The 21,666-nt window shown below is 47.0% G+C and overlaps 1 protein-coding gene across 1 annotated transcript in view; it reads left to right on the forward strand.

Moving 5' to 3' along the window:
• The window catches only part of CACNA1I (calcium voltage-gated channel subunit alpha1 I), a 186,550-nt gene that overhangs the window by 116,268 nt on the left and 48,616 nt on the right, over positions 1 to 21,666 (forward strand). Inside the window, exons 7-9 of the mRNA XM_049885216.1 lie at positions 14,818 to 15,133; positions 17,599 to 17,691; positions 20,886 to 21,198. Of these exons, the coding sequence (XP_049741173.1) occupies positions 14,818 to 15,133; positions 17,599 to 17,691; positions 20,886 to 21,198 (722 nt within the window). The remainder of the gene's footprint in view (positions 1 to 14,817; positions 15,134 to 17,598; positions 17,692 to 20,885; positions 21,199 to 21,666) is intronic.

Genomic DNA, 21,666 nt, shown 5'->3' on the forward strand with positions numbered 1-21,666 from the left:
GTTATGGGTCTATTTAGTTGTTCTACTTCTGAATGTGTTAGTTTAGGTAGGTAGTGTTTTTTCCAGGAATTCATCCATTTCTTCTAGGTTTGCAAATTTGTTAGAGTACAATTTTTCGTAATAATCTGATATGATTCTTTTAATTTCAGTTGGGTCTGTTGTGATGTGGCCCTTCTCGTTTCTTATTCGAGTTATTTGTTTCCTTTCCTGTATTTGTTTAGTCAGTCTAGCCAATGGTTTATCAATTTTGTTAATTTTTTCAAAGAACCAGCCTTTGGCTTTGTTAATTCTTTTGATTGTTTTTCTGTTCTCTAATTCATTTAGTTCAGCTCTAATTTTTATTATTTGTTTTCTTCTGGTGCCTGATGGATTCTTTTGTTGCTCAGTTTCTATTTGTTCAAGTTGTAGGGACAGTTCTCTGCTTTTGGCTCTTTCTTCTTCTTGTATGTGTGCATTTATCGATATAAATTGGCCTCTGAGCACTGCTTTTGCTGTGTCCCAGAGGTTTTGAGAGGAAGTATTTTCATTCTCGTTGCATTCTATGAATTTCCTTATTCCCTCCTTAATGTCTTCTATAACCCAGTCTTTTTTCAGGAGGGTATTGTTCAGTTTCCAAGTATTTGATTCCTTTTCCCTAGCTTTTCTGTTATTGATTTCTAGTTTTATTGCCTTGTGGTCTGAGAAGATGCTTTGTAATATTTCGATGTTTTGGATTCTGCAAAGGTTTGTTTTATGACCTAATATGTGGTCTATTCTAGAGAATGTTCCATGTGCGCTAGAAAGAAAAGTATACTTTGCAGCAGTTGGGTGGAGAGTTCTGTATAAGTCAATGAGGTCAAGTTGGTTGATTGTTGTAATTAGGTCTTCCGTGTCTCTATTGAGCTTCTTACTGGATGTCCTGTCCTTCTCCGAAAGTGGTATGTTGAAGTCTCCTACTATAATTGTGGAGGTGTCTATCTCACTTTTCAGTTCTGTTAAAATTTGATTTATGTATCTTGCAGCCCTGTCATTGGGTGCATAAATATTTAATATGGTTATATCTTCCTAATCAATTGTCCCTTTTATCATTATGTAGTGTCCTTCTTTATCCTTTGTGGTGGATTTAAGTCTAAAGTGTATTTTGTCAGAAATTAATGTCACTACTCCTCTTCTTTTTTGCTTATTGTTTGCTTGATATATTTTTTTGCATCCTTTGAGTTTTAGTTTGTTTGTGTCTCTAAGTCTAAGTGTGTCTCTTGTAGGCAGCATATAGACAGATCGTGTTTCTTTATCCAGTCCAAGACTCTCTGTCTCTTTATTGGTGCATTTAGTCCATTTACATTCAGCGTAACCATAGATAAATAAGTGTTTAGTGTTATCATTTTGATGCCTTTTTATGTGTGTTGTTGACAATTTCATTTTTCCACATACTTTTTTGTGCTGAGACGTTTTTCTTAGTAAATTGTGAGATCCTCATTTTCTTAGTGTTTGACTTTATGTTAGTTGAGTCGTTACGCTTTTCTTGGCTTTTATCTTGAGTTATGGAGTTGTTATACCTCTTTGTGGTTACCTTAATATTTACCCCTATTTTTCTAAGTAAAAACCTAACTTGTATTGTCCTATATCGCCTTGTATCCCTTTCCATATGGCAGTTCTGTGCCACCTGTATTTGGTCCCTCTTTTTGATTATTGTGATCTTTTACGTATTGACTTCAATGATTCCCTGTTATGAGCATTTTTTTTTAATTAATCTTAATTTGTTTTTGTGATTTCCCTATTTGAGTTGATATCAGGATGTTCTGTTTTGTGACCTTGTGTTGTGCTGGTATCTGATATTATTGGTTTTCTGACCAAACCGTTTCCTTTATTATTTCTTGTAGCTTTGGTTTGGTTTTTGCAAATTCTCTAAGCTTGTGTTTATCTGTAAATATCTTAATTTCGCCTTCATATTTCAGAGAGAGTTTTGCTGGATATATGATCCTTGGCTGGCAGTTTTTCTCCTTCAGTGCTCTGTATATGTCATCCCATTGCCTTCTTGCCTGCATGGTTTCTGCTGAGTAGTCTGAACTTATTCTTATTGATTCTCCCTTGAAGGAGACCTTTCTTTTCTCCCTGGCTGCTTTTAAAATTTTCTCTTTATCTTTGGTTTTGGAGAGTTTGATGATAATATGTCTTGGTGTTTTTCTTTTTGGATCAATCTTAAATGGGGTTCGATGAGCATCTTGAATGGATATCCTTTCGTCTTTCATGATGTCAGGGAAGTTTTCTGTCAGCAGATCTTCAACTATTTTCTCTGTGTTTTCTGTCCTCCCTCCCTGTTCTGGGACTCTAATCACATGCAAGTTATCCTTCTTGATAGAGTCCCACATGATTCTTAGGGTTTCTCCATTTTTTTAAATTCTTTTATCTGATTTTCTTTCAGCTATGTTGGTGTTAATTCCCTGGTCCTCCAGATTTCCCAGTCTGCATTCTAATTGCTCGAGTCTGCTCCTCTGACTTCCTATTGCGTTGTCTAATTCTGTAATTTTATTGTTAATCTTTTGGATTTCTGCATGCTGTCTCTCTATGGATTCTTGCAACTTATTAATTTTTCCACTATGTTCTTGAATAATCTTTTTGAGTTCTTCAACAGTTTTATCAGTGTGTTCCTTGGCTTTTTCTGCAGTTTGCCTTATTTCGTTTCTGAGGTGATCCCTGATGTCTTGAAGCATTCTGTAAATTAGTTTTTTATATTCTGTATCTGATAATTCCAGGATTGTATCTTCATTTGGGAAAGATTTTGATTCTTTTGTTTGGGGGGTTGTAGAAGCTGTCATGGTCTGCTTCTTTATGTGGTTTGATATGGACTGCTGTCTCCAAGCCATCACTAAGATATAGTAGTGGTTTATTCTATAATTGCTCACTGAGTCTTATCTTGTTTTGTTTTCTTTCAGTATACGTGGATGGGCTACTAGATTGTGCTGTCTTGTTTGTTGTAGCCCTTGACTTACTTATGACCTATTACCAGCTGGTTTGGGCTGTTGCCAGATATATATGCCTGAGTGTATTCACTATTTTTGAGTACAATCTGATTTTGGGTCATCAAGTGTGTGCTGCACCCTAACACCTATCTACCTTGAGAAGTAGTGGTGATAGTTGTGTGCACCAGATTCTATTAGCAGCTGGGGTTCACCCTGCAGGGGGGGCAGGATGCTGACAGGCTTCCCCCAAGTGTCAGTGAGGTAGGTGTGTCTCTATTCCTATAGCATCTTGGTGGGAGGGCACTGCAGCTGTACCTTAGGCCCCCAATGCAAGTACCTCTACTGATTGGTAGGTGTCACCCTCCTTAGACCCCTAAGGCAAGAGGCTAGGTGGTCTGGGGGGAGCTTCAGCCCTCAGTTCCCTGTTGTGGGTCAGTTAGGGCTCTGTTTAATAAGCAGAGATATCAGACCTGGGAAACTTGTTTTTCCAGAAAATCCGCTAAAAAAAAAAATGCAGTTAGATCCCTATCAGAACTGCCTTTGGATTATAACTGCCACCTTGTTCCCTGTAAGGGTGAAAGTCCGAGATTTGGATCATATATGCTTGGCTGTAGCTCGTTCTGTGTTTTTAGTCCAATTAGGGATGGATTTTTGGTCCCTGGGTTTTTTGTGGTTCCTTCTCTCAGGCCGGAAGAATGGGTTAGGAAAAGACCAAAAAAAATGGAAAAGCAAAGCCACAGCGGAGCCGGAGCCATTCTCCCTCTGGCTCAGGAAATTCCAATGTTAATGAAGCTGCCTGGGAAGGGTGGGGGAGGGTTCAGAGAAATAGGAGAGTAGCACCTCGGTATATAGCCAAAGTTGCTTATCTTGCTTGGAATGACTATTTTATCTGAGATTCCCGAGGGGCGTGTCGCCTATGTGTGCTGGCTGTGTGGAGATTGCCCCCGAGGGTCTGTCCCGCTGAAGCCGCGGTCAGATCCTCTGCTGCCAGTCCAAAGCTCAGCGTCAAGGTTCCCCTGCTGGGATGCTGCACTCCCAGCTCCAAAATCAGTCGCTGCCTCCCCGGGACTTCTCGTCCCGCCAGCCGCGGCACCGCGCCGCCTCCGCAGACTGGCTGGGCCCCCTCCCGGGGTTAGTTCAGGGGAGTAGGGCTGCGCCCTGTGCTTGCACCGTAACAGCGCCCAGTCAAAAGCCCGGCGCCAAGGTTCTCCGGCTGGGACGCTTCACTCCCGGCTCCAAAACCAGTCACTGCCTCCCAGGGACTTCTCCCACCAGCCGCGTCACCATGCCGTCCGCTCGGACCGGCTGGGCCCCCTCCTGGGGTCAGTTCAGGGGGGTAGGGCTGCGCCCCTTGTTTGTGCCGTCACAAGATTTTGAGTTCAGCTCCCCTGGGCCCAGACCTAAGCCCGGTGCCAAGGTTACCTGACTGGGACGCTGGCTCCAGGCTCTGAAAACAGTCGCTGCTTCCTCGTATTTGTTCGTTCTCCATCTCTAAATCTGTGTTTGTTGTACAGGGTTCGTAGATTGTTATGTATGTGATCGATTCACTTGTTTTTCCGAGTCTTTGTTGCAAGAGGGATCCGAGGTAGCGTCTACCTAGTCCGCCATCTTGGCCCCCGCCCTTCCGTGTCTTTTTGAGCTGCTTTCTGGGTGTTCTGTCCATCACTGAAAGTGGTGTGTTGAAGTTTCCTACTCTTATGGTGGAGCTGTCTGTATTTCTTTTCAATGCTGTTAGAGTTTGTTTTATGTATTTTGGAGCCCTGTTGTTCGGTGCGTAATTATTTATTATGGTTATGTTCTCCTGGTGCATTGACCCTTTAATCATTATATAGTGTCTTTCCTTATCCTTTGTGGTGGATTTTGCCTTGAAGTCTATTTCGTTAGAGATTAATATGTCCACTACTGCTCTTTTTTGATCGTTGTTTGCTTGATATACTTTTTTCTATCCTTTGAGTTTTAGTTTGTTTCTGTCTTTAAGTCTAAGGTGTGTGTCTTGTAGGCAGCATATAGACAGATTGTGGTTTTTCTTTTTTTTAACCCATTGTGCCACTCTCTGTCTCTTTATTGGTGCATTTAGTCCATTACATTCAATGTAATTACTTATAGGTATGAGTTTAGTGCTGTCATTTTGATATACTTTTTTCTGTGTTGTTGACAGTGTCTTTGTTCCTGCTTAATTTTCTGTGCTGAGTGGTTTTTCTTTATGTATTTTCTTTTCATCTTTTTCATTGTTGTTGCTTTTGTGTTTGCTCAGTCTTTATGTTTTTCTTGTTTTTTATTTTGATTGTTAGTTTCCGTTATGGTTACCTTAATATTACCTCTATTTTTTAAATTTTAAACCAATCTCTTATTTCTTGATATTGCTTTGACTTCCTCTCCATATGAAAGATCTATGACTACGTTATTTAGCCTGTCTCTGTTTCCCTATTTTCAGTGTTTTAGCTTTTATTTATTTTTGTGGCTTCCCTGTCTGGGTTGATATCTGGTTCTGTCCTGTGTTCCAGTCTTGGGTTGTTATTTGATGCTATTGATTTCTAATCAGAGGACTCCTTTTAGTATTTCTTGTAATTTTGGCTTGGTCTTTACAAATTCCTTAAACTTCTGTTTATCTGGAAATGCCCTAATTTCGCCATTATATTTGAGAGACAGTTTTGCTGGATATATAATTTTCAGCTGGCAATTTTTTTCCTTCAAGGCTTTTTATATGCCATCCCATTGTCTTCTTGCCTGCATGGTTTCTGCTGAGTAGTCAGAGTTTAGTCTTATTGACTTTCCTTTGTAGATGACTTTTTGTTTATCCCTAGCCGCTCTTTAAGTTCTCTCTTTATCTTTGGTTTTGGCAAGTTTGATTATGATATGTCTTGTTGACTTTCTTTTGGGATCTACCTTGTGTGGGGTTTGATGAGCTTCTTGGATAGATGTCTTCTCATCTTTCACGATATCAGGGAAGTTTTATGCCAACAAATCTTCAACAATTCTCTCTGTAGTTTCTGTTATTGACCCCCACCCCCCGTTCTGGTACTCCAGTCACTTGTAGGTTATTCCTCTTGATAGAGTCCCACTTAATTTTTAGGGTTTCTTCATTAAAAAAAAAAAAAAAGTTCTTTTATTTGATTTTCCTCAAATAAGTTGGTGTTAATTGCTTTATCTTCAATCTCACTAATTCTGACTTCCATTGCCTCAATTCTGCTCCTATGACTTTCTACTGAATAGTCTAACTCAAAAATTTTATTGTTGATTGTTTGTATTTCAGCTTGCTGTCTCTCTATGGATTCCTTGCAGCCTGTTAAATTTGTCATTATGGTCTTGTATAACCATCTTAAATTGCCCAATTGTATTATCTGTGTTTTCCTTGGCTTGTTCTGCATTTTGCCTGATCTCCTTCCTGATCTCTTGAAGAGCTCTGTATATTAATCTTTTAAATTCTATCTCCAGTATTTCCAAAAAGTCATCTTCCTCTGGAAGGTTTCTTGATTCTTTGTTTTGAGAACTTGCTGAAGCCATCATAATCTGCTTCTTTGTGTAATTTGATATTGACTCTTGTCAATTTTATGTTTGCTTACTGTGTCCTAGCTCCTTGTTTTGTTTTGATATGCCCAAATAGACAGGTTGTGTGACCTAGTTTGATTATTGGCATCTTTGAAGCTCTCATGTCCTGTCACCAGGAGGTTAGAGCTGTTACTAGGTCTGTGAGCCCAGGAGTCCGTTTACTTTTCTTGTATGGATTCAGCTCAGGTGTCCAGATAGCCAGTCATCAAGTGTGTAGTGCAGGCTCTCACCTACAGTCCTAGACGGACAGGAGTGATTGGAGTAGGAACAGGTATGTGGCTGCAGTAGGGGCCACACACTGAGCAAGGCAGGGGGCTGACAGCTGCCCCTGAATGTTTGGGAGGAAAGTGTGTCCCTGTTCCCTAAAGCGTGTAGTTGGCTGGGTTTTGCAGCCGGACTATGGGCACCCAATACCGTTGGCTGTAAGGACTGGGAGGCACCACTTATTCTTGGACCCCTGTCACAGGTAGCTAGGTGGTGTGGGCAGAGCCACCAGTCCTCCAGCCCCTGATGTGGGTAGGTGCGGACCCTGCTTAATGGGCAGAGACTGTCAAATATCACGAATCTACCACTCCCCCTTATAGCTGATATAGTTGAAAATAGGCTTCAGGTATATACCCTGTTGTACTGTGCTAATGAGGGCCTATGCTGTTGAAATGGGCCCATACAGGTCTATGCAGGTGTGAAAGGCATTCGAAGTCCGTGGACCACTTATGCCTGTGCTTAGGCAAAGGGGCTATGCCTTCCCTGAGTTCTCGGCTTAGGGGAACTGATAGATTTTTTTCCCTGTTTGTTAATTTGTTCCTTCTCCGAAGTTGGAAGAATAACTTAGGGTGTGTGATGGGTTCTACTTCTTGCCCAGGGGACTTGGCAGTCGCTGAAGCCAGCCAGGACCAGTTGCAGAGCAGGAGGGGACAGGTAAATGGGAGAGAATTTCTTCCTAAGGGGGGTATTTTTTGCTCTACACAGTAGGCTAGACACATGCACTTATCTTTTGCTGATTGAGCCCCGCTTCTGGCTGGTTCTGGAGGGTTGAGCAGACTTTCCGCCATTTGGTCTGTTCCGAAGTGGAAAATGCATCCTGAGCGCCACTGCTTGCCTCACTGCACACGCCAGGTGTGTCTGCTTCTGTTGTCACATGACCATCCTTCCTTTGTCTCTATGTCACTGCGTAGCTTCTTTTCTTCTACAAGAATGCCAGTCATATGGGATTAGGACTCACCCTACTCTGGTATGACCTCATGGTATCCTAACCGATGGCATCTTCAAATACCCTATTTCCAAACAAGGTTACATTCGTAGGATTAGGGCTAGGTCTTCAACATATCTATTTGGGAGACACAATTCAACCCATAACTGGAGTGATATGATATTCCCCTTTTTTTGTCTATTTCTTTGGATCAGCATACCGTCTGTGAGATTCATCTAAGTTATTATGCATGTTTGTAGTTCTTTCTTTTTCACTGCTGTCAGTATTCCACTGAGCGAATATCCTGCTACTTGCCACATTTATTCAATCTGTATGCTGAGCAAATAATCTGAGAAGCTGTACTATATGAAGAAGAACAGGGTATCAGGATTGGAGGAAGTCTCATTAACAACCTGCAATGTGCAGATGACACAACCTTGCTTGCCAAAAGTGAAGAGGACTTGAAGCACTTACTTATGAAGATCAAAGATCACAGCCTTCAGTATGGATTACACCTCAACATAAAGATAACAAAAATTCTCACAACTGGACCAATAAGCAACATCATGATAAACAGAGAAGATATTTAAGTTGTCAAGGATTTCCTTTTACTTGGATCCACAATCAACACCCATGGAAGCAGTAGTCAAGAAATCAAACGATGTATTGCATTGGGCAAATCTGCTGCAAAAGATCTCTTTAAAGTGTTGAAAAGCAAGGCTGTCACCTTGAGGATTAAGGTGCATCTGACTGAAGCCATGGTATTTTTAATTCCCCCCCCCCCCGTGCATATGAAACCTGGGCAATGAATAAAGAATACCGAAGAACTGATGCCTTTGAATTATGGTGTTGGTAAAGAATATTGAATATACCATTGTCATGGATTGAATTATGTCCCCCAAAAATGTGTGTATCAATTTGGTTAGGCCATGAGTTCCAGTATTGCATGGTTGTCCTCCATTTTGTGATTGTACTTTTATGGTGAGAGGTTTAGGATGGGATTGTAACACCACCCTTGCTCAGGTCACTTTCCTGATCCAAGGTGAAGGGAGTTTCCCTGGGGTGTGGCCTGCACCACCTTTTATCTCTCAAGAGATAAAAGGAAATCGAAGCAAGCAGAGAGTTGGGAAACTCGTACCACCAAGAAAGCAGCACCAGAAGCAGCGTGCATCCTTTGGATACAGGGTCCCTGCACCTGAGAAGCTCCTTGACTGGGGGAAGATTGAGGACAGGGACCTTCTCCCAGAGCCGACAGAGAGAGAAAGCATTTCCCTGGAGCCGATGCCCTGAATTTGGACTTGTAACCTATTAGACCATGAGAAAAAAAAATTCTCTTTGTTAAAGCCATTCACTCGTGGCATTTTTGTTATAGTAGCACTAGATGACTAAGACAGAATTTGGTACTGAGAGTGTGGGGTACTGCTCTAACAGATACCTAAAATGTGGAAGCGGTTTTGAAACTGTGACTGGATAGAGTTGTGACAGTGGTAGAGGATGAGTGCAGCAGAGAACCTGCAGTGCCAGAGAACCAACAGCAGCAGAACCACGAGACCGGTGTGAGACAGCGCTGGAGCCGGCCCACGGAGTGAGAGAGCTGAGTGACTGTGTGCAGGAGGCTTCCTGGCAGAGTGGGGTGCCTCTGAGCACTTATTGGTGGGGTACTGAGCTTTGGAACACTTGCCCCAGCAGGGCAGATGCAGGTGTGAGGCCAAGGAGCAAGAGGTGAAGAAACCAGGAAACGAAAGCTGAAGAGACAAGGAACCCAAGAAGCTGAGCTGCCTGTCTCAAAAGGTATGGCCATGACCTCAGGGGTTTCAAAAGGTGGAGCCATGGCCTCTGGTGTTTCTAAGGGTGGAGTTGTTACTCAGATGGACTAGGAGAATGGTGCCCCTAAAGCCGAGGGAGCAGAATTGCTGTCCCAGTGGGCCTGGAAGGCGGAGCTGAAGCCCAGGCCTGCGGGGCTGCCACTCAGAAACCGGAGAGTGTGGCCAATACCTAGAGGCTGAAGGGCAGGGTTATTGTGTAAATTGTCTCAGAGAACAAAGAATTATTTTCAAAGCTTTGAGGGCTAATGTAATATGTTCTACTGACTTGCCTGGTGCCCATTATCCCTTCTTTTCCTCCAGTTTCTGCCATTTGTAATGGAAATGTCTATCTTGTGCCTGTTCTGCCATTGTACCCCTTGGAAGCAGATAACTTGTATTCTAGATTTCACAAATCAAGAGAAATTTTTGGATTTTGGATTTGGATTTAAGACTTTTGCTATTCTATGATGAGTTGAATATGTTTTGCATGTTACAAGAATGTGATTTTTTGGGGGGCCAAAGGGTGGAATATCATGGATTGTATTATGTCCCCCCAAAATGTGTGTATCAACTTGGTTAGGCCATGAATCCCAGTATTGTATGGTTGTCCTCCATTTTGTGATTGTAATTTTATGTCAAGAGGATTAGGGTGGGATTTTAACACCACCCTCGCTCAGGTCACCTCCCTGATCCAAGGTGAAGGGAGTTTCCCTGGGGTGTGGCATGTACCGCCTTTTATCTCTCAAGAGATAAAAGGAAATCGAAGCAAGCAGAGAGTTGGGGACCTCATACCACCAAGAAAGCAGCACCAGGAGGAGAGTGCATCCTTTGGACACAGGATCCCTGCACCTGAGGAGCTCCTCGACCAGGGGAAGATTGAGAACAAGGGCCTTCCTCCAGAGCTGACACAGAGAGGAAGCCTTTCCCTGGACCTGATGCCATGCATTTGGACTTGTAACCTACTAGACTGTGAGAAAAGAAATTTCTCTTTTTTAAAGCCATCCATTTGTGGTATTTCTGTTACAGCAGCACTAGATAACTAAGACAACCGTTGACTGTCAGAAGAATAAACAAATCTGTCTTGGAAGAAGTACAGCCAGAATGCTCCTTAGAAGCAGGAATGGCTCATGGACTTTGGACATGTTATTAGGAGGAATCAGTGCCTGGAGAAAGACATCATGCTTGATAAAGTAGAGGGTCATTAAAAAAGAGGAGGACCCTCAATGAGATGGATTGACACAGTGGCTGCAACAATGGGCTGAAGCATAGGAACTATTGTTAGGTTGGCGCAGGACTGGGCAGTGTTTCATTCTGTTGTACTCAGGGTCTCTGTGAATTGGAACCAACTCTATGGCCCCTAACAACCTAACAACAACTGTTGTTTTGAGTGGTTTCTGACTTTTTTGGCTCTTTTCCGTGAATATTCTTGTACATGTCTTTGGATGGATATGTAAAATGGTGGTGTCAGAAGTCTTCTCACTTCACAAGTGGGAGGAAAATTACCATCAGCCCAAGTCTGATTTCTGTGAGGTAGAGGTCAGGTACACCGCCACTTTCCAATCTGTTTACCAATTCTGACACCAGTTGTCCCTCCCATAGCACTCTCTACTTTTCTGCTGGGTTCGATAATTCGTTGCAATGGCTACACAGAACTCACAGACAGTATTCATGTTTATGGGATCTATTAGGGAAGTAACAGGTTACAATTCAGGATCAGGATCTGCTTGAAAGTAACAGGAACAATTCAGGAGACAGGATACAGTTCGTCAATTAGGACAGCTTCCAACCCCTTAGCTCCTTCTGAGGGCAGGTAGGCTTTGATCTTGGCCTCTGCCTACTCGGGCCTAGCTGCAGCCCTACTAGGGCCAGTGTTAAAACTCTTTAGTTTGGCTGATAAGTGCCCAGAGGCACCCCATTCTTCCAGGAAGCTTCCTACCCTAAGGTTCTCAGCCGTCTTGCCCCATGGGTTGGCAAGCATAGCCTGCCAGTCCTGTGTTGTTGCTGCCTTGTGCTACTGCCATCTTGTGCAGATGCCATATCCAGTGCTACAGCTCTCTAGCGTTACATCTCTCTGTCCCCTGGGTCTAGGAGGTTCCCAGTGCAGGGACCCTGGGTCCAAAGGACATGTTCTGCTCCTGGCTCTTCTTATTTATGGTAATGAGGTCCCGCTTCAACCTCTGGGATTGGCACTTTTTAAGCCAAGTGGGATGGCAAAACTGATTGATCCCTTGGTGGGCCACAGGCATCTTATTTGCATATCCCAGCCAATCCTGGCAAGAGTTTTACATACCTTTTTTACATAGTCCTACCCAATCATTTAATGGGAGTTACAAGATTATGGCTAGAAGGACCATATAAAAGCAATTTTCTGCACCGCAGATATAAGCCATTTTTTCTTTTGGGTAAATACCCAGGAGTGGTTAAGTGTATGCATATGTTTTCCATAATGATTGCATTAAACACCCACTAGCCACTCGATGGCACTAGGTTTTGGGTTGGCAAAGTATGAGAATTCCAGTTGCTCCATTTCCTTGACAAAACTTGTATTGTCAGTTCTTTTCATTTTAACCATTCTGGTGGGGTGTGCTGGTATCTTATTGTGATTTTAATTTGCATTTCCCTGATGACTAAGGATGATAAGCACCTTTTCATGTATTTGTTAGCCATCTGTATATTCTTTTGTGAAGTGTCTAAGTGTTTTGTCCATTTTTAAATTGAATTGTCTTTTTTCTTCCTTGTCTGTCTGTAATAGTTCTTTGCATATTCTGGATATGAGTCGTTTGTTGGATATCTGCATTGCAAATATCTTAGTCCAGTGTGAGTTTTCTGTTTTCACTCTCCTAATGGCATTTTTTTTTTTAATGAACAGAAGCTTTTAGATACAATGAAGTCCAATTTGTCAATCTTTTCTTTTATATGTAATGCTTTTTGTGTCCTGTTTAAGAAATCTTTTCCTAACCCAAGGTCATGAAAATATTCTTCAATGTTTTCTTTTAGAAGCTTTCTTGTTTCAGCTTTTACATTTAAGTTTACAACCCATCTAAAATAATTTTTGTACATGTGGTTGGGGTCATAGATTTTATAAAAAAAATATGGATATTCAATTGATTTAGTACCATTTACTGAAAAGCTTTTTTTTTTTTTTTCTCTCCACTAAATTGCATTGGAGTTTTTATTAGAAACAGGTGACCCTATATATTTTTGGGTGGAATGTATATATTTTAATAATTGATGAACGTTGCCAATTTACACTCTAAAATGGTTGTATCGGTTTGCACTTAGACTAACAGGTATGGGAGTCTCTGTTTCCACATACCCTTCCCCTCAATTGAAATTATCAATCCTTAAATATTTGCCATTTAGATGTGTGTAAAATGATCTCATTGTTATTTTTGCTTGCATTTTCCTGTTATTAGTAACGTGAGCATCTTTTCTTATAAGTTGACCATTTTTATTTCTGCTGAAAATTTTCTGTTCTTATCTTTTTTTTTTCCTAGTGGATTATCTTTCTTTTTCTTATTGATTTATAGGAGAGTTTTTAATATACTTATATATGTTACATAAATTGCAAATACTTCGTTCTGGAAGATAGCAAACTATGGCCTGCAGGCCAAATCGGGCCCACTGCGTTTTTGTAAATACAGTTTTATTGGACTGCACCATGCCCACTTGTTTATCTGTTGCCTATGACCGTTTTCATGTTACTAGAGCAGTGTCGAGTAATTGTGACGGCAACAATGCTGTCTGCAAAAAATATTTACTATCTGGCCCTTTACAGAAAGTTTGCCCACTTCCGCTTTATCCCAATCTATTGCTTATCATTTTACTTTGTGTGGTACAGTTTGCCTCACAGCAAGTTTACATTCGTACATAGTCAATCCTGTAGACCTTTTCCTTTATAAAATTTGGATTTTGTGTCTTATCCAGGAAGGCTTTACCTACCCTAAGTTATCAAAAATATTTCATAATTTCTTATGATATTTTTGTGTCCATGTCTGCTGCATTTATGTTCTTTAATCAACCAGGAGTTTATTATTTTTAATTTTATTGTATATTTTACCTAATTGAATACATCCAACATATTATTATCTCAATGTGCAATCAATATAAAAAATTAATAATGATATAATTGGCTTTTTTTTTTGGTTTCAAGTTTTCAAGAAAATTATTTTTGTTTACAGTGTGAGGCAGGGATCTAACTTAATTATTTTCCACATGGATAGCAATTGTCCCAGTGCCATTTGTTTACTAGATCTCTTTTTATAATATATTAAATTCTCCTTTGTACATGGGTTTGTCTATGCACTCTATGGTAGTCCACTAATCTTTCTGTCCCTGTTATAATGTCACAATATATTAATAGTTGTATTTGTAGTTGTATAGTATTTTTCTCTCTAGGTCTTCATTCATCTTTCTTCTTTTTAAAAAATTGTCTTGGCTCTTCTCTCATCTGACTCGTAGTGACCCTATTGGACAGAGTAGAACTGCTCCATAGGGTTTCTCAGGAGCGCCTGGTGGATTTGAACTGCAGACCTTTTGGTTAGCAGTCATAGCGCTTAACCACTATGCCACCAGTGTTTCCTATAGGGTCACTGAGAGTTGGAATTGACTCGACGGCAACGGGTTTGGTTTGCTTTATTCCCTCATCCGGATAAATCGCAGAACCCTCTGGCCAGGTTCCACAGTCGAAAGTCATGTTGGGACTTTGATTGGGATTGCAGTGAATTAATGGATTAACCCTACAGGATGGGCAGGGCGGGCACTTCATCTCTGTTTTACAAATGAGTGAATCAAGGTCCAGAGAGGAGAAATGACCAGCCTAAGGTCACAAAGCTGGGAAGAGATGGGGCAGGCAGAGATGCTGACCCTCATCTGCTGAATCTATGAAAATTCAGCATTTGTTTATTCAGCACCTACTCTGTGCTGACCAACCAATGTGTGGGGACTGGGGATACTGGGTGACTAAGACCCAGTCCTTGCCCTACATGAGCTGCTGTCTTTCAAGGGAAGCTGGGCGCATTTGCCCCGGGATCAATAACAGAGGTGTGTGCATAGCACGGGGAGCCCACGATCATTCCTGCTTCAAGGTCAGAGGAGGTTCCCCAGGGAGAGGCACCTTGGAACTCTACTATAATGGATCAGTAGGAGCGTTTGTGAGCATGGGTAGAGGTGGGGAAGGTTGCCTCAGGCAGGGGGAACGGCATGTGCAAAGACCTGGAGGCACGAAAGGGCCTGCTGATCCACCTCTGCCATACTGCAGGCCTCTCCCCTTCAGGTCCTCCTGGCAGTGACCCCTTCCCTTCTCCTCTTTTACCCACTCCCACCCCCTGCACAGACAAGGGGATGTGGCCCTGCCCCCCTATTACCAGCCAGAGGAGGATGATGAGATGCCCTTCATCTGCTCCCTGTCGGGGGACAATGGCATCATGGGCTGCCACGAGATCCCCCCGCTCAAGGAACAGGGCCGAGAGTGCTGCCTGTCCAAGGATGACGTCTACGACTTTGGGGCAGGGCGCCAGGACCTCAACGCCAGTGGCCTCTGTGTCAATTGGAACCGCTACTACAATGTGTGCCGCACGGGCAGCGCCAACCCTCACAAAGGTGCCATCAACTTTGACAACATTGGCTACGCCTGGATTGTCATCTTCCAGGTGAGGCCACTCAGGCCCGGGACCCCACCTAGAGGGCAGGGATGCAGGGTGACCCTTGTGTGCTGGCAGGGCTCGGTGCTAAGTATTTACCACCCCATTTCATTTGAATCTGCTCAACTTGCTGGCACAATAGGCATTGTCATGCCCACTTTATAGATAGAGAAACTGAGGTTCAAAGAAAGGAAGTGAGCTACTTGGCCAAGGGTCATGTGACTATTAAATAGCCACATCTGGATTTTAACTTAGGTCTGGGTGACTCGAAAGCCTAAGCTCTTTGAAGACTCCTATGTTGCTTGGGGGCGTGTGGGTCCCAGCAGGGAGTCTGTTCACAGAGGGGTAGGACTGGAGCTCTGTTGGAGGGCTGGCCAGAGCAAGGCAGGGGCCATGGAGAGGAGGGGCATTCCTGGTGGAGGTGACAGCCTGCTAAAGGGCCTGGGTATAGGAAGGCCACAGGGACATGCAGGGAGCACTGAGGAGCTCAGCTTGTCTGGAGTTGTGGGCAGGGGCTCTCAAACATTTGTTTGAGAGCAAAACATGGTAAGGAACACATTTTACCTTGTAAATTGATGAGCATGTGTGCATATCTTCACAAAGCAACATTAACTTTACTGTGTGCAGAGTACTTTGTTATATTCCATCCCATTCCATTCTATACCACCCCATCCCATCCCATTCCATCCCTCCCTATCCCATCTCATCCCATTCCACCCCACCCCACCCCATGCCATCCCATCCCACCCCGTCCCATCCCATGCCATCCCACCCCACCCCACCCCACCCTGTCCCATCCCATGCCACCCCACCTCATCCCATCCCATCCCATTTCACCCCATCCCATCCCACCTCATCCCACCTCATTCCATCCCATCCCACCCCATTCCACCTCATCTCATCCCATTCCACCCCATCCCATTCCATCCCACCCCACCCTATCCCATCCCACCCCATCTCATCCCACCCCATTCCACCCTATCCCACCCTATTGCCTCTCACCCCATCCCACCTCATTCTATCCCACCCCACCCCACCCCACCCCATCCCATCCCATCCCATTCCATCCCATCCCATTTCACCCTATCCCATTCCATCTCACCTCACCCCATCCCCTCCGACCCCATCCCACTCCATTCTATCCCACCCCACCCCATCCTATCCTATCCCACCCCACCCTGCCCCATCCCACCCCACTCCACCTCACCCCATCCCACCCCACCCCACCCCATCCCACCCTCTCATCCCATCCCACCCCTTCCTATCCCATCCCATCCCACCCCATCCCACTCCTTCCTATCCCATGTCATCCCACCCCATCCCACCCCATCCCACCCCATCCCACCCCATTCTATCCCACCCCACCCCACCCTATCCCATCCCATCCCATCCCATCCCATCCCATCCCATCCCATCCCATCCCATCCCATCCCATCCCATCCCATCCCATCCCATCCCATCCCATCCCACCCCATCCCATCCCATCCCATCCCATCCCATCCCATCCCATCCCACCCCATCCCACCCCATCCCATCCCATCCCACCCCATCCCACCCCATCCCACCCCATCCTACCCCATCCCACCCCATCCCACCCCACCCCACCCCACCCCATCCTATTCCACCTCATCCCACCCCACCCCATCCCACTCCATCCCACCCCATCTCATCCCACCCCATCCCCTCTCACTCCATCCCACCCCATTCTATTCCACCCTACCCCATCCCATCCCATTTCACCCCATCACATTCCATCCGACCTCATCCCATTCCATCCCCCCCATTCCATCCTACCCCACCCCACTCCACCCCATCCCATGCTTTGTCCCCACTACACTGGCTTCTCGACTCACACTCTGCAGAGGAGAAGGGTAAGATATTTTTAAGAGGCAGTGCTGTAGGACTTTGGATATCTTGCTTGACTTCTCTGTGCCTCAGTTTTCTCACCTCTAAAATGGGGGTAAGAACAGCTCCCCTGCCACCCTGAGTGGCTGTTTCTGGCATGCTGGTGAGGACCCAGCGTTCTTCCCCCCCAAGGCTGCTCTGTCACTCTCTCAGGGAAGGAGTATGGGGACAGAGTCACATCACAGTCCTGCTGGGTGGGCTCTATTAGCCCACCTTCCTGAAGAAGAAGCAGCAGAGGCTCAGAGAGGGTAAGTGGCCCAGCTGGTAAGCTGGAACTGGAACCCAGATCTCCCTGCTTCCAGCCCTCCCACCTGGTGTGGTGGACTAGAAAGGGAGCAGGAGGCTTAAACCTGGGTTTAAGTCCTGGATCCACTCCTTCCTGGCTGACTTTGGGCCTCCCTGAACCTCAGTTTCCTCATCTGTCTAATGGGGATGAGGATGCCTGGCCTGTAGAGAAGTGTGAGAGGTAGTGTGTGTAAAGCTTCCTGGCGCACAGTGGGGCCTCTGTGAGCACTTCCCTTGCTGCCTGCCTGCCTCAAGTACTCTCCTCCTCTCTGTCGCCGGCACAGGTGATCACTCTGGAAGGCTGGGTGGAGATCATGTACTACGTGATGGACGCACACTCCTTCTACAACTTCATCTACTTTATCTTGCTCATCATAGTAAGTGTCAGAGAAGGTGGGGCTCTTGGACTGATCACAAGGATCTGGCCTGGCCTTTCTGCAGGCCCATAAACCAGGTGGCCAAAGAGGGGGTGTTTGGGAGTCCCCAGGAGCCCCCCCATTGTCAGGAAAGAGCCAGAGTGGAGGGAGCAGAGGAGTGATTTTCCAAGGTGGCTGACAAGCGGGTGATTGAAGGGGCTCGTCAGGGCAGCTGCTGGAAGCACTCATCACTTTCAATTGCCTTCGTTTCTCATTTCTGGGCATTTATGTCGGCCTGGGTGCTCTTGCTCACGTTTCTCTGCCTTGTTGTCTTGGGGAGCATGTTCTCCCACAACCTGAGTCACCGGTGCTGCCCATAGTGGAGGCCTCCCATGGGCCAGCTCATCCCTTTGTCCCTGGAACCAAGGCCACTTCAGGGCAGGGTATAGAGAGAGGAGGCCCACTCTGGTTGTGAACTGGAGTACCCCCTGGAATTCTCCATGAGGGACAGACTCCTAGCTCTCAGGCAGCTCTGCCTTGTAGAGGGTGCTGGAGATGGAGGCATGGCTCGACCGCAGAGCAGGGCCCCCTTCCCGCCAGTGCCTTCCACACCACCCCCTGCCCCCCGCACCATCTCCCCGAGCCAAGCTCATCCCCTTGTCATGCCTGACTGCAGCTTCAGCCAAGGCACAGTACCCAAATGTCAAGGTGATTCATGCCCTGGAGAGTGCGGCTGGCTCCTGCCGCTACAGAGCTGGGCTCACTGGGTTCCTGGTGGCAGGAGAGGGGACGCTTGGCCCTCTGGGGCAGCGCCCCCTCCTGGGCTGGTGGGACCTTTACCTGGGGGTCAGGACAAGCTGGCAGGTGACCTGAGATGCATCTACTGTTGACGCAGCTGTGATACTCTTCTGGGGAGACTGGGACATTGGCTCATGAGGAGATGCCCCAGATAAAAGGAGAGGGGCCCAGTTTTTGTTCGGCCTCCCCATCCATTCACACGCTTATCTGTACATTGGAGCATTCAGGGAAGCCCACTTTCTGCACCAGGCCTGAACTAAGTGCTAGGAACAGAGCAGAGTCAGGCACCGCCCTGCCTTCGGGGAGCTCACAGGCTTGTAGGATGAGCTGCCAGCAGCCAGTGACCACACAGTGTCTTTGGTACCACGACAGAGGCTGGAGAGCCCAGAGAAGGCCCCCGGCCCAGCCTGGAGGAGGGACGGGGAAGTGGGGGGCTTCCTGGAGGAGATTATGCCAGAGCCTTAGAGGCTCAGGGGCAGCACGGGAAGAGGCTTCTGGGTGGGGAGCAACTCACAGAGACCCTGCAGCCAGACAGAGCTCTGCAGTGGGGGGACTGAAAACCATGGGGGTGGCTTAAGGAGCCTGGAATTCCAGGGAGGGGGTTGGCAAGGGGTTCTCCTGGTGGAGTTAAAGGTGGGGGTCTGGAGTAGACCTTGGGCAGGCCCCTGAGCTCTCGAGACTCCCCGTGAAGTGGGGCACAGTGACAGCACCTAGCGTATGGCTCTGGGGGACTAGATGAGACAGTGCCCAAAGTGTGTGCAGCCCCTGGCCCGTAGTGAGTGCTCAGTAAATGTGACCTGCTCCTGGTACAGCTGGTACTGTTGGGTCTCAGGTGGCTGTGGCCCAGGAGAAAGGGTGCCAGTGGGAGGCCAAGGGTGCAGAGTTCTTCCAGAGAGCAGAGCCTGAACAACCATGCAGTTATTTTGCCCCACAACCCTGGCCCTGCAGGGTGTGGCCTGCACAGGAAGGACCCTGAGCCCCAGACAGATCAGGTGCCTGGCCTGGGCTGCACAGCTGGTGAGCAGTCCTTGGCCCTCACACCCACAGCCCCGGTGCACCTTCTAATTGGAAAAGTCCTAAGCTCATCTTGCCAAGCCTCCCGCTTTACAGATAGGAAAATGAAGGACCAGAGGGGATGGGGACCTGCCCAGCGGAGGCAGGGCTAGGATAGAAGCCTGACAGGTGTGAGTTCCGTGGGGCCGGGATCTGTGACTCCTCCCACAGGCCTGGTGCATTGAGGGTCTCCAGGAGATGCTTGTTATAGAAATGACTGAGTGAGAGAGAGGGAACCAGTGATGCATCTTCTTACCCGAGAGGCAGGGGGTTTTCCCAGAGTCGTCTGGGCCAGGCTGTCCCCCCCACCATACCTCCAGCACACCAGGTCCCCAGACATGCTAGGAGTGGGGGGAGGAGGAAGGTAAGTCAGCAGACTGGGGCTTCTGCCTGCAGGGCTTCCCGACAGGCAGCTTGGAAAAGAATGAAAAGCCACACTCTTCTGGCCCACTCAGGCTCAGCAACCGCCTGGGAGGGGCCTGCGCTGGGGAAATCAGGGCAGGGCAGGCTTTGCCTGGGGTGGACCTTGGTGGTGAGGGGGGCAGGGGGTCTGTTCCCTGGACCCCAGCCATGGCTACCACCTGGGGACAACACCAGGTGGCAGGACCCTTAGTACTAACTGAGGCAGCCTTGTCCTGCCCTCCCCATCCAAGCACAAAGAAAGCCATGGAGGAAATCCTTTCTGAGGGAAGCTTCTGCTCTTGTCCGGAGGCCCAGCTGAGGCCTGGGGTCAAGGCCAGAGAGTGGGCAGGGCTGAGGTAGGACTCAGGCCTGAGGGGCCGGGAGGGGCTGTGTGGCCTCCACCCTGCACCCCCCAGTCTCAGTGCTGATGTCCCAGGCAGGATAGGATAGCGGCTGTGGTCAGGGCTGAGGGGAGCCGGGCCTGGGGTCTGGGCCACCGCCATCCCCGGGGCCTTCTTCTTGCAGAGCGAGGCCTCAGTGATCTTTTCCTGTCCCTATCTGTGTCTCTGTGCCTCTCTGTCTCTCTGGGCCCCCCCACCCTTGCCTCCTCCTCTGCTGCTCCCTCCTTGTCGCTCTGTGCCCCCTCTCCCATGCCTGTCCCTTCTGAGCCTGCCTCACTCTCTCTCGGGGTCTCTCCTTGTCTCTCTGTATCCCCGACCGTCTCTTCCTGCTCTGGCCTTTTCCCTCTGTTTGGTCTTTTTGTGTTGCTGTGTCTGTCCCCATCCCTCTTTCTTTCTTCATTTCTGCCACCGTCTCTCTGCTTCTCTGTCTGATCCCTCCCTGTCTCTCTCCATGGTTCACTCTCCCTGTGTCTTCCTGCTGGCCCCTCACCCCGTCTCTACCTCTCCTGTGCCCTGTCCCCCTCCATCCCTGTGCCTGTCCTCTCCTCCCGTTGGTCACAGGTGGGCTCCTTCTTCATGATCAACCTGTGCCTCGTTGTCATAGCGACCCAGTTCTCGGAGACCAAGCAGCGGGAGCACCGGCTGATGCTGGAGCAGCGGCAGCGCTACCTGTCCTCCAGTACAGTGGCCAGCTATGCTGAGCCGGGCGACTGCTATGAGGAGATCTTCCAGTACGTCTGCCACATCCTGCGCAAGGCCAAGCGCCGTGCCCTGGGCCTCTACCAGGCTCTGCAGAGCCGGCGCCAGGCCCTGGCCCCGGGGGCACCCAGCCCCACCAAGCCTGGGCCCCAGGCCAAGGAGCTCAGGCACTACAGTAAGTAGCCCTGCCTCCTGCCAACCCTGGCCCCCACGCAGGCATTGTGTGCAGTAAACACAAGGGTCCGAAAGGACAGCGTTTGCAAAGGTTTCCTATCTCCCCAAAACCATACCAACTGTTGTAGAGTTGATTCTGACTCATAGCAACACTACAGGACAGAGTAGAACTGCCCCACAGGGTTTTCTAGGCCGTAATCTGGGCTGGGTTTTAATCTTTACGGAAGCAGACCGCCGCCACATCTTTCTCACTCAGAGCAGCTGGTGGATTCAAACCGCCGGCCTTTCAGTTAGCAGCCAAGTGCTTAACCACTGTGCCACCAGGGCATATCTCCCCTGAACAAGAGAAAAGCCCAGAAGTTCCAAGCTACGCATCTTCATTACTCGCTCAGGTGTTTTCATTACAATCCCCTGTGGCTGCCAGCCCTCATGGCTTCTGCCCCCTTCCCTTCTCCCCATCCTAGCCAGG

This window comes from Elephas maximus, chromosome 4 (assembly GCF_024166365.1).
Source record: "Elephas maximus indicus isolate mEleMax1 chromosome 4, mEleMax1 primary haplotype, whole genome shotgun sequence".
NCBI classification, from domain to species: domain Eukaryota; kingdom Metazoa; phylum Chordata; class Mammalia; order Proboscidea; family Elephantidae; genus Elephas; species Elephas maximus.